Consider the following 13555-nt stretch of genomic DNA (forward strand, 5'->3'; position numbering starts at 1 on the left):
TCAGTCTGACCCTTTGCCTCATGGGAAAAGTCCAGCCCGAACTGCCAAGCCATGTCTTCCATGGACCGGAAACAAGCATCCTGGGACCGGTTTCGGATTCATAATCCTCATCAGCCAGGCTATCTTGAATCCAGTGGCCAAGTGAGCAAGGGACTCACGTCTGAGCATACCCTGCCACACTTAGGGCGAACAAAGCGATACAAAAGGGGATGATGGACGGAGTGTTTGAGCAAATCAAACACTCACCCCCAGTCAACTGATCTGGGTTTAATCCATCACCATTCTTTAGCCCACTCAGCCACCCCATTTCAGACATGGCTATATGCAAATCAGTCTGACCCTTTGCCTCATGGGAAAAGTCCAGCCCGAACTGCCAAGCCATGTCTTCCATGGACCGGAAACAAGCATTAAGGGACCGGTTTCGGATTCATAATCCTCATCAGCCAGGCTATCTTGAATCCAGTGGCCAAGTGAGCAAGGGACTCACGTCTGAGCATACCCTGCCACACTTAGGGCGAACAAAGCGATACAAAAGGGGATGATGGACGGAGTGTTTGAGCAAATCAAACACTCACCCCCAGTCAACTGATCTGGGTTTAATCCATCACCATTCTTTAGCCCACTCAGCCACCCCATTTCAGACATGGCTATATGCAAATCAGTCTGACCCTTTGCCTCATGGGAAAAGTCCAGCCCGAACTGCCAAGCCATGTCTTCCATGGACCGGAAACAAGCATCCTGGGACCGGTTTCGGATTCATAATCCTCATCAGCCAGGCTATCTTGAATCCAGTGGCCAAGTGAGCAAGGGACTCACGTCTGAGCATACCCTGCCACACTTAGGGCGAACAAAGCGATACAAAAGGGGATGATGGACGGAGTGTTTGAGCAAATCAAACACTCACCCCCAGTCAACTGATCTGGGTTTAATCCATCACCATTCTTTAGCCCACTCAGCCACCCCATTTCAGACATGGCTATATGCAAATCAGTCTGATCCTTTGCCTCATGGGAAAAGTCCAGCCCGAACTGCCAAGCCATGTCTTACATGGACCGGAAACAAGCATCCTGGGACCGGTTTCGGATTCATAATCCTCATCAGCCAGGCTATCTTGAATCCAGTGGCCAAGTGAGCAAGGGACTCACGTCTGAGCATACCCTGCCACACTTAGGGCGAACAAAGCGATACAAAAGGGGATGATGGACGGAGTGTTTGAGCAAATCAAACACTCACCCCCAGTCAACTGATCTGGGTTTAATCCATCACCATTCTTTAGCCCACTCAGCCACCCCATTTCAGACATGGCTATATGCAAATCAGTCTGACCCTTTGCCTCATGGGAAAAGTCCAGCCCGAACTGCCAAGCCATGTCTTCCATGGACCGGAAACAAGCATCCTGGGACCGGTTTCGGATTCATAATCCTCATCAGCCAGGCCATCTTGAATCCAGTGGCCAAGTGAGCAAGGGACTCACGTCTGAGCATACCCTGCCACACTTAGGGCGAACAAAGCGATACAAAAGGGGATGATGGACGGAGTGTTTGAGCAAATCAAACACTCACCCCCAGTCAACTGATCTGGGTTTAATCCATCACCATTCTTTAGCCCACTCAGCCACCCCATTTCAGACATGGCTATATGCAAATCAGTCTGACCCTTTGCCTCATGGGAAAAGTCCAGCCCGAACTGCCAAGCCATGTCTTCCATGGACCGGAAACAAGCATCCTGGGACCGGTTTCGGATTCATAATCCTCATCAGCCAGGCTATCTTGAATCCAGTGGCCAAGTGAGCAAGGGACTCACGTCTGAGCATACCCTGCCACACTTAGGGCGAACAAAGCGATACAAAAGGGGATGATGGACGGAGTGTTTGAGCAAATCAAACACTCACCCCCAGTCAACTGATCTGGGTTTAATCCATCACCATTCTTTAGCCCACTCAGCCACCCTATTTCAGACATGGCTATATGCAAATCAGTCTGACCCTTTGCCTCATGGGAAAAGTCCAGCCCGAACTGCCAGGCCATGTCTTCCATGGACCGGAAACAAGCATCCTGGGACCGGTTTCGGATTCATAATCCTCATCAGCCAGGCTATCTTGAATCCAGTGGCCAAGTGAGCAAGGGACTCACGTCTGAGCATACCCTGCCACACTTAGGGCGAACAAAGCGATACAAAAGGGGATGATGGACGGAGTGTTTGAGCAAATCAAACACTCACCCCCAGTCAACTGATCTGGGTTTAATCCATCACCATTCTTTAGCCCACTCAGCCACCCCATTTCAGACATGGCTATATGCAAATCAGTCTGACCCTTTGCCTCATGGGAAAAGTCCAGCCCGAACTGCCAAGCCATGTCTTCCATGGACCGGAAACAAGCATCCTGGGACCGGTTTCGGATTCATAATCCTCATCAGCCAGGCTATCTTGAATCCAGTGGCCAAGTGAGCAAGGGACTCACGTCTGAGCATACCCTGCCACACTTAGGGCGAACAAAGCGATACAAAAGGGGATGATGGATGGAGTGTTTGAGCAAATCAAACACTCACCCCCAGTCAACTGATCTGGGTTTAATCCATCACCATTCTTTAGCCCACTCAGCCACCCCATTTCAGACATGGCTATATGCAAATCAGTCTGACCCTTTGCCTCATGGGAAAAGTCCAGCCCGAACTGCCAAGCCATGTCTTCCATGGACCGGAAACAAGCATCCTGGGACCGGTTTCGGATTCATAATCCTCATCAGCCAGGCCATCTTGAATCCAGTGGCCTAGTGAGCAAGGGACTCACGTCTGAGCATACCCTGCCACACTTAGGGCGAACAAAGCGATACAAAAGGGGATGATGGACGGAGTGTTTGAGCAAATCAAACACTCACCCCCAGTCAACTGATCTGGGTTTAATCCATCACCATTCTTTAGCCCACTCAGCCACCCCATTTCAGACATGGCTATATGCAAATCAGTCTGACCCTTTGCCTCATGGGAAAAGTCCAGCCCGAACTGCCAAGCCATGTCTTCCATGGACCGGAAACAAGCATCCTGGGACCGGTTTCGGATTCATAATCCTCATCAGCCAGGCTATCTTGAATCCAGTGGCCAAGTGAGCAAGGGACTCACGTCTGAGCATACCCTGCCACACTTAGGGCGAACAAAGCGATACAAAAGGGGATGATGGACGGAGTGTTTGAGCAAATCAAACACTCACCCCCAGTCAACTGATCTGGGTTTAATCCATCACCATTCTTTAGCCCACTCAGCCACCCCATTTCAGACATGGCTATATGCAAATCAGTCTGACCCTTTGCCTCATGGGAAAAGTCCAGCCCAAACTGCCAAGCCATGTCTTCCATGGACCGGAAACAAGCATCCTGGGACCGGTTTCGGATTCATAATCCTCATCAGCCAGGCTATCTTGAATCCAGTGGCCAAGTGAGCAAGGGACTCACGTCTGAGCATACCCTGCCACACTTAGGGCGAACAAAGCGATACAAAAGGGGATGATGGACGGAGTGTTTGAGCAAATCAAACACTCACCCCCAGTCAACTGATCTGGGTTTAATCCATCACCATTCTTTAGCCCACTCAGCCACCCCATTTCAGACATGGCTATATGCAAATCAGTCTGACCCTTTGCCTCATGGGAAAAGTCCAGTCCGAACTGCCAAGCCATGTCTTACATGGACCGGAAACAAGCATCCTGGGACCGGTTTCGGATTCATAATCCTCATCAGCCAGGCTATCTTGAATCCAGTGGCCAAGTGAGCAAGGGACTCACGTCTGAGCATACCCTGCCACACTTAGGGCGAACAAAGCGATACAAAAGGGGATGATGGACGGAGTGTTTGAGCAAATCAAACACTCACCCCCAGTCAACTGATCTGGGTTTAATCCATCACCATTCTTTATAATTATAAGATACAGCACACTCCTGTCCTCTTTTACAGTACTAGTGCACAAATGGCTGCCAAGCGTCAACACAATCACCCTTCCACCATGGTGCAAGGGTGTCGGTGTTGAATTCAGGTTGTTTTTGTGGGGGAAGGGACACCTTCCCTCACAAAAACAACCCTTACGCTACCCCTGGGGAGGCGTAGGCTTTTTACTCAATCCCAGGTTTACGGCATGTTGTAGATCTGGGAAACCAACCGTAACACCCATGGCACTCCTCCCAATCGAAGTGTGAGGCAATGGAGAGCCTTGCACTTCTTTACCTCACGCCATATCTACGAAGCCACGAATAGCCAAGCTTTACATGGCATCGTTGATATCAGCAAGCCCAGTGCACCGCTGGAATGTCATTAAAAGTGACGTTCTGGTGGCACACTGGGCTTGTAAAAAAGCCCCATTGTTTTTCAAATTTTTGGCACTGCCCAAAGTAGATGCCGACCATGTGCAGTCCTGCCAAGTGTCACACATAAGGTGTGAGGCTAACGCATTTCAGTGTGGTGTTCTCGCATCACCGCACTGAAATGCATTGTCACGCATTTTTGCCACTGACCGCACTCTCTACTGACAGCGGTCAAACTAGCTGCCCGCTACGCCAGATGCTAGTGCGCGCAGGCACTCAGACACACCTGTGTGCACCCCCGGCCGCAGGCAGCAGACTTCAATTGTGGCCAGCAGCGGCACAGTTAGTAAACAGTTAAATCTGTGCTCTCAGATTCAGTGCTATAAATATTACAATCTGCCCTGCTGCCAGTGCCTGCACGGTGGGCTGTCACAGAGAGTCACTGACTCTGACCGCCAAATTACCGAGACTCAGGCGAGGCCTGCCCTCAGCAGTTGTTGCGTTAGTCGTGGCGCTTTGGGGGGATGATCTGATCGACGGATATGACCTCACTTCCTGCAGGAACAGGATGGACAGGCAAGAGCAACAACACCGCAAAGTTCACTGCCGCAGCTGTGGGCAATTTAAATCAAGTACGACCACCGCTAATAACACAGGGCTGCCATTTTGTAAATTATGCTCTGGCTCCAATGTTTATTTCGCCCAGCAATGCCGGCCGAGACACGGGACTCAAATTATAAATAGGACACGGTGCTGCACGCGGCGTGGAAATGTGAGCCAGTTATGACTTGTTCTAAATGTTTAATTCTGGCAAGAGTGAGCTCGCCGGTGCTTGCACCGCCAGCAGTATTTGGTTTGTGCCTGCTGCCTCTCAAGTGAGTACCTCCAGCCGAGGCAGCTGGACAGACTGTGGTTGGTGCCTGCAGCCTGTAAGGATCATGCTGCGTAACTCGGAGTCGGGACCAGGTGCGGCTGCCACAGAACATTTTGCCTGCATACAGCCCCTCATAACGCTGGTCCCGACAATACTCCTTTGATCTCTGTGCCAGAAGTCTAAACCAGGTAATTTGATAGTATTTCTCATTTTTGAATGCCAATAATCACTGTGATGTGCCTGTTACAGCTCTCATTGCTTGGTTGACTACTCTGTGATTTAATTGGATACATTTAGTAGACCTGACTAGACCCTGCATCAGTTCTCGGTGGCCTTTAATTTCGGTTCTGACCGGGACTCCCAAGCAGAAAGGGCCACGTCGGGATAATATCGGGAAGCGGTGGTGGGGGGGAGGAACCCATGCCAGCCGACTCCTGCCTGCCAAAGCGAATCTCGGGTGCCAGAGGCCAGAGCTCCGTTAGGTTGCCCGGTGCTGGACAGAGTCAGTTTGCAACTGCAAAGTGCATGTGCACTACACAATTGCAGCATATATTCAAGCATTGACAGCACAGCAGCCGGTTGCAGCTCTTGACCCCGGAACTACACAGTGGGGAAGCCTGTGCCCTGGAGTGGGGAAGAGGTTGTATCCGCTCTGGCCACAGTGTGGGAGAATCCATAGATAATTTGGAGCTGGACCAGCGGGCCGCCCCGGAGCTTCAATGAAGCCTAAACTGTTCTCGAGCTTTTGTCAGTGCATGCAGGGTACAGCTGAAACCATGGCAATTTGCCCCTGAGATGATGTAGCAGCTATCTATTTAGTTGACGTTCTGCCACAGTGCAGTCCGATCTCAAGATGGCAGGCAGGTCAGAGTGTGGGGTGATTTTTTTTGTTGTCTGTTTGTGGGCTTGTCAGGCTAAGTGGCCGGGCTGGACTGCTGATTTTTCTGAAGAAAATAAAATCCTGCAGTAAGCTTAAATGGCCAGAATCTGACATGCAAAACACGTATTATAGCATATGAGGACAACCTGAAAACGTGTTTGTTATGGTGTACATCATGATCTCCTACTGTTGCACTGACTTGCTATGCTATGAAAATTTGTTTTTGGTGGCACAGTTGCGTTGCTCAAATGAGTGTAATTTCTGATATTGGTTCCCTCGTTTTCATTGCTTGATTTTACTCGCAAGAAAGTGTCACTCATAGTCGTTGAAATGTCACTCATAATTTCCCAAAAATTATGAAAACGTCACACCTAGCAATCTGAAACCTTGGCAGCTATGCATGCGTCATTGGGCAGTCAGTATAAAGGTAGGGGATGCCTAAATACTACAGCGCGCAGCTAGTACAATTGGACCGCTGCTCAATTATGCGTGCATCTTGCCCGTTATGTTCTTGGTACTGCTTAAATATGCCACATGGGGTAGTTCAAGCATGCTAGAGGCTGCCTCCAAATATGGAAACAGTACCCCGGAGGGGACCCCCTGTACTGGTCCGAATCACGCAAATGTGGGCACAGAATTGCCTCTCATATTCTATAAGTGACTTCCAGCGAGTAAATTCTATTTGGTTTGAGGACCTTCAACTCTAGTTTCACTAAAAAATATTGGTCTCACTGCATTCCTTAAAAAACATCGTGCTCAAATCCAAGGCAACAATATTGAAAATTGCACTGTCATCTAACTCGCAAAACAGCTAGCAAGGAAAACCCTTCAGACTCCTGTCAATCAATCTTGCTCCTTGTTTACTTCAACACTTTCGTCCAAGAGTCGCTGCTTTTCTAAAGTCTGGTGGTGTCAGATGCAAAATCGTGGGACATAGATGTTTTAAGGCATGATCAAAGTGGCTCTGGCCCAGGGCCTCAGCCTTCCAGGGGGCACGCTGATAGAGTCGGCTTTGTCATGCAGAGTCTTGTCCTGATGACCTTGAATAATTCTTCAAGAGATTGTTTTAAATACCGTATTTTTAATGTAGGTGATGAATGAGATTCTATTATAGACATTTTGCCCAAAAATGTTGTGCTTACATTTAATGCAACATCCATAAAAAAGTTTCCTTTAGAGTAAAACAGGACCTCACTTATGAGAAATGGGAGGGGTCACAAAGATTATTTGCAGTAATATTAGTGAGGTGCTGCTGTCTTACAATATTGAAAACACATGTCACTATCCCTGAATTTAAACAAACATGTTTAGAATTTTGGCCAATGTGCCTGCGCACTGTCAGTGACCTAGCCAAAGAGGGCATGAAAGAGCTGAACCTGGATCATAAATTCAAAGCTGTTCCGAACAGGGCCCTCTAAATACATTTGGCCCTAGGCCCCAAGATCCTTAAGCTGTCCCTGTCATGGGAGCCTTTAGCGCATACAATGCACCAACACCAAAGTCACGGTTGCATCCGGAGAATTCACATCCGGTCTGCCACACTAAACAAAGCACCAGGCAGAGCTGTTTCTTTTTGACAAAATGTTCATCTTTTTTTCTAGGTACAAAACTCATTTTCCTGGCATTTCTGGAAGCAAATTAACACACTGCCTAGTCTGCGGCATAGATATTGGACACCGTTCTCTACATTTTGGACTATAGTGTCTGTTACCTATTCTTCATGCAAACTACATATCTGCAGCCACTAGAAATCTTGAAGGGTGGCGACCTTTGGGGTCTGAGTTTTTCAATAGGAAGATGAGGCGAAAGTCTACTTTAGGAACTCAACCCACAAAGACAAACCATCTCTAAAATAAAGAGTTCCGTTCTGGATGGCCCACAACATTTGCATGGGAATCGAAAGCTTGTTTGCAAATCTGTGAAACAATTTTTTTTTTTACAACTCACTCAAAACACTCCAACAAATTCCATCAGGACTGAACATGCTCACTTTTCATCAACAGTCTCTCCCCTCCAATGCCGTATACCATACTAGATCCCAAGGATTTCTGCTTGTGTCCTTCCCCATCCTCCACTCGTGTGTCAAATAGTTTGCTAAAAGGGAATTCACATTCACCTACTCAAAATATCTGCTCTCTTCTACCCTATTTTGGCTTCTGCTCTGCAGTAGTAGTTCTAATTGAGGAGTATATTAAACGTGTGCACCTCCAAGAGGGACGGTGGGCACCCGCATCTGAAGGCCTTTCTGTCTGCATGCTGCTACATGCCAGCCTTGCTGACTCAGGATGATGCAACGTCACTGCAGTGCTGAAGGAATTCTGCTTCCTCGCCTGGGAAGCAAGAATCAACAGGTATGCCTGTTTCACAACATACTCATGCCTACCCAGAGGGTCTTCTTAACATTTGAGTGCTCTGGAGGCCTCAGAAGTCAAGTCACCTGCAAACTGGAAACATCAAATATTCAGGTCTAAACAAGCAATCAAACAACCTTTTTCAGGTGTGTTATGTTCAACTTTCAATTCTCTTCTACCAAAGTATAATTTCAACCCACCATCCTTGTCTTTGGTATCATCCTAAACCCCTTCTTCTTACACATCTTTTTAAATGAAATGTATGCATCTCTACTATTGAACTGCTCCAGACACACCTCTTCCGCAAGTGGTCTTTTCACTCTTCTCTTGCATACCTTCTCACTCTCAACTTCTCTTCTTTTCTTCTCTTTGCCCTTGTGTCTGCATACTGAATGGCATGTTTGTTTATGTTCCATCCGTTGGACAATGAATGCATAGTGTGTGTCTATGCCCCTCACATGGACAGTGAATTGATTTTCCTCTCACTTCCATCTTGTTTGATGTAAAGCTCTCTGATACCACTGTGGTTTCGCTAGCATAGTATAAAACTTTATATTAAGTACTTTTTTACGACTTCCGCCGATGTTAAAGCATTTGTTGAATATCATAACAAACTGCTGCTATCGCTTATGAAGTTGCCCTTTTAAGTCAAGTAAAAAATAAGCTTTCGATCTATGTTACATTTCAGCTGATGGAAGAAAATTTCTCTGCCCGCGTATGTAAAAAATAATGGAGGACATTTCTAATCCATCTAATTTTGGATAACCAACTCTTCTGCAGTCTAGATACAAAGATAACATTTTCCTTGCTATGTCAGTCTACATTCAGCCATATCTCTCTTGGCATCAAAGAACTAATACTGTTTTCTATGGCAATGCATTAGATTAAACCCTTACAGAACCCACTGTATACTCAAAAGAACGTTTGCGATTCCAACCTTTTCTTTTCTTGCGAGATTACAAACATATATGATTAAAATACCAAATAAAATTCCCAATTCATCTCTGCCTACTACCTTCTGCAATACAGGTTTTTTGGGAGCTCCTGTGTCACTGAATGATTTCCTGGCATGTTTGCAGCCGATAAAGGCTTCTATGTAGCTATGTATGTCATAGCTTATATTCCCATAGCCTCTAGCTGCCCCTAAATAATGCCTTTTTTCGACAAGGCAGCTGTTCCAACTCGTATGGTGAATGCCATATGTTGTTCAATTTGAAGAAACGTACACTGGAGGCAATAATATGATCAACTTTTGACCTAACATGGGTTCGGCCTTTCTGGGCAAGCTCCTAGACAGATAAGCAGACAATTAAATCGTCAAGTTTTCAAATTTACTAATCCAACGTTTGTAAGTGAGGCAGCACCAACATAGCTGCATGTTTTCAGCAGAGTCTACCACTTTTCAAAGATTAACATCTTAGGCGCCTTGGACTCTTTTGGTCCAGCGTCCTGGAGTGGTTCTCGTCTTTGCTGGCAGAATGCGTGTGATGGCTACAGATAGTATCCTCCTGGTCGAATCCCCTCGCCATGACCTGATGCATGCACCTGGGCCAGTCTTGGCTCCCACAATTTTAAATGTCTTGCGGGCATCTCAATCAAACTGAGCGACTGTCTTGCAAGGTGTCATTTTTGGACCATGTTCACTGCCTGCGTGCGGATTCAATTCTGCCTGTACCTAATCTATGGGCTTCTGAAGTCTAATGGCTTTGCACTGAAGAAGCCATGCGTAATTTTCAAATATATTCAGATCAGCAATCCCCGTTAAGACTTTGTTTCCCTGATGCACCTAAAGAAAATGAAATGCTATCTTATGGGTACAATGCAATTCCGATTCAATTTTGAAAGGACAATCAGTTGGAAAATCAAGGACTACGTTAACTGCAAAGCAATGGGGTAGGTAGTTTAAAGGACGGTCCTTGTTGCCCGGACTCACTGAAGGCACACATATGCAAAACATTACATACTGATGTGTCTGAATGTCACATATCCAACCCAGGGCTTGTCATTATACAGCTGAGTCTCGTCTAACCCTTTTTACCATGAGAGGGAGCTGCTTATTTCTTTGGTCAGCCCTTTAAACCAAAGTAAGCGAGTGAATTTGCATACAGAGAGGACCTCAAACTGAATTTTTTCAAGGAGCATGGAGAAAAAAATGTACAAAACAAATGTACTGTGGGATTGCTGCTTGCAAAAGGGGCTGACATGAGATCAGGTGGTAAGGCGGGAGGCTCACAGGTGCTGCGAAGGTACTGATGCAGATAAGAGGGGAATTCATACTCTATGTACAGCCAGTTTGTAGGGCCTTTACTGCATGGAGACACTAGCCTGTGCAATATAATGAAGATAGCTTTGTGGCAAACACTAAGCAAAGGGGTTACAGAACAATGAAGAGACAGTCCCACAGGATAAAGAGAAAGTGTGTCACGAATATGTCAAAAATTGTCATACATGTTACCATAAACACTTTGAAGGTATGTATAGTCATAGCTTTTTTCCTGCTGTAACTGCTTGCAGGGCCACGTTGACTCTTTAGCAAAACGTGGTGCTTTAAAAATGACAAATAATGTCTGCTTTGATTCTTCTACTAATGATATCCGCTACCACTATCAAGTAAGGATAATTCAGTCATTACCAGAAATGTATTATTTATTTATTTTGATGTTTTGTATTGGGTTAGGTGTTACCCTGTGTATACTAAAGAGATCTCCGGGCCTCAATGTTATTTGGTTCCTGCCTAAAACCTTTATAAAAATATCTTCCGTTCTCTCACTTCTCCCTCTGCACTTGGTCTGTGTCTAATTTTGCTTAACTGGTTCCCACTTGGTCCTAAGATTGGAACCTGGTTCTTCCTCTGGCACTTATCCAGCTTGTGACACTTTCCTTGCCCTACCCCCAGCCTCTGTTACTCCCTTTGGCATTCTTCATGCTCTTTAACCTGGTGTTAGTTCCTTCACCTGGACCCATATTTATGAGGACCTTGTGCCGCGTTGCATCACTTTCTGTGACGCAACGGCGGAGCAAACCACAAAATAATATTTATGAAGCCAAGCAAGGCCAGTTTCCAAGGCTTTGAATGGCCTCATAATTGTGGAATAAGGCAAAGCACTGCAAATTGCTGAGTTAGCTCACTCTGCGCTAGGGAGGCGTGCCTTAGAGATTGCAGTTGGTGTTTCCACGCAACACCCATGGATTTTGACACATCCCCAGATTTACAAGACTTTTTAAACCTGGGGAAAACTTTATGCCTCCTCAATGGAGGCACAGTGAGGAAAAATATCACTTTTTTTTCTCTGTGTACTGCATTCTGCAGCACACATAGATAGAGGAAAAGCCTCCCAGGATTGTTTTGGTGCAGGAAGGTACCCCTTCCTGCACAAAGACAATCCTGCATGCAATGCAGACACCCTTGCACCATATTGCAAGGAGGGCTTCGTTGGCGCTAGGGTGCCGAAAGAGCGCAGGGAGAAAGCACAGTAATGCACCGTATGCCATAGATACAGTGCATTTCTGCCTTTTCCCTTTGACGCAGGGCAGTGCAACAAGGTGACTTGCTGCTTGCCCTGTGTCAAAATTTTGAAAAATCTTTCCCCCTTGGTTCCTTATATTATTCCTGCTTTTTTACTCTAGTTGTGTCTGTCCCTTTCACCCTTCAGCCCTTGATATTACCTCCAGCATTTAATCTGAAAATATGTAATTCCCCTATGGCTTGTGATGTTACCTTTGGTCTTTTTGTCCCTGTTTCTTTGCTTTTGCTTGTTTATTAGCCCCAGGCCCATAAGAATTGTGTCTGACCTTTGAATTGGGCTCGATCTCAAAGATTTGGTACTCACCCGCCAGCGCCTTGATGCGGGAGCGCTCAAAGAGGCGAGCCGAGCTGTTCTCATTGTCCCAGTCCTGGTCCGCCAGCTCCCAGCGGTTGTTGATGTCATTGTACTGCTGCTGAATCTCCAGGCTGTCGTAATCCGTAGGCGACAGTGGGCTGCTCATTGTGGTGGTGAAGGGAGGCACCACTCCTCATCCAAATTCAAACAAAATCTGGAGGCAGCTTCTCCTCAACCTACTACAGAGTCCTTCTCCAAACACAGACTGGACCTGTGCACTCCGATTCCTCTCTGAATGTAGAACTGTACACAGAATGTAATTCGCAGCGAGGTCTTCTACCACTTCAGACCAGCCCCGAGAACCACAGTGCTTTAGCCAATCAAAGAGAAAGTCTGGGATGGTGCCACCTCATTGTGCAATGCAGTATATCCTCTGTGTGAGACCCGCCGCTATTGGTGGAGACTTCATTTGGGTGTGAAATGACATCAGACAGGCGGTAACCTTTCATCCAAAAATATCTGAGCAGGATGGGACACTTCACTTAACCTGAAAGAGAAAAAAAAGCGTGTTATTGCCACTAAATTGTTATACAAAAATATAAAATATTATTTTATATATCAACACCAAAACGTTAATCATATGTGTTAAATTAAGTATTTGTGAAGGACATATATATGCCCAAGGATAATTAGAGAATTGAACTTGGGGTAAGGCACATTGGTGTCCAACCACAATGAGTAGTTGAAATATCGATGTAGATTTATAACGACCTCATTATATGAACGACCACGATATCATCAAGGTAAGAAGAGGTGGAGCTAAGAATAGTGAATCCATACCTTTCCATATATGCTTGTTTTGATAATAGTTGTTTATGAATACTATGGAGTTGATATATGAGCAGGATTATATTATTGACCTCAGTATTTAGATAAACATTCTGCAGGTGGTGTGAGATGTAGGAAAGTGGGTGTCGTTTCAAGCATGAGGTGCTTCTGCGACCATAGAAGGTTTCTTTGTGGGCAGCGCAATGAGATTCTTTCGAAGAAGGATCAGTGGGATCAATCCAGGGTACTCTCAAGACATTTTCACTTGGATGTAAGAGTGGTGTGCAAGAAAGGAAGGGAGGAAGACCGCTACATTTGTGTCCGTAGGATTGGTGCTAGTCAATAGCAGATCCGTGGAGGTCTGAAAGAGCACCAGATCATCTCACTTAGTCGAGGTTTCTATTGAAATAGGAAATGATTGCCTTTTATTAAGCTTATAGTGCATGTTGGGGGGTTTTCAGTACTCACACCCAATCATCAGCTGACACACACTGGGGCAACAAGAGGGAAA

At 46.2% G+C, this 13555-nt stretch overlaps 1 protein-coding gene across 2 annotated transcripts in view; it reads right to left on the bottom strand.

The window, feature by feature from the left end:
• Positions 1-12503, bottom strand: part of SPTBN2 (spectrin beta, non-erythrocytic 2) — a 680775-nt gene extending 668272 nt beyond the window's left edge. For both annotated transcript variants that reach the window (XM_078660840.1, XM_078660841.1), the window contains exon 1: positions 12226-12503. In XM_078660840.1, the coding sequence (XP_078516966.1) occupies positions 12226-12382 (157 nt within the window). In that variant the 5' untranslated portion in view covers positions 12383-12503. The remainder of the gene's footprint in view (positions 1-12225) is intronic.
• Between the last annotated feature and the right edge of the window lie 1052 nt (positions 12504-13555).

Source organism: Lissotriton helveticus, chromosome 9, assembly GCF_964261635.1.
Source record: "Lissotriton helveticus chromosome 9, aLisHel1.1, whole genome shotgun sequence".
Taxonomy (NCBI): domain Eukaryota; kingdom Metazoa; phylum Chordata; class Amphibia; order Caudata; family Salamandridae; genus Lissotriton; species Lissotriton helveticus.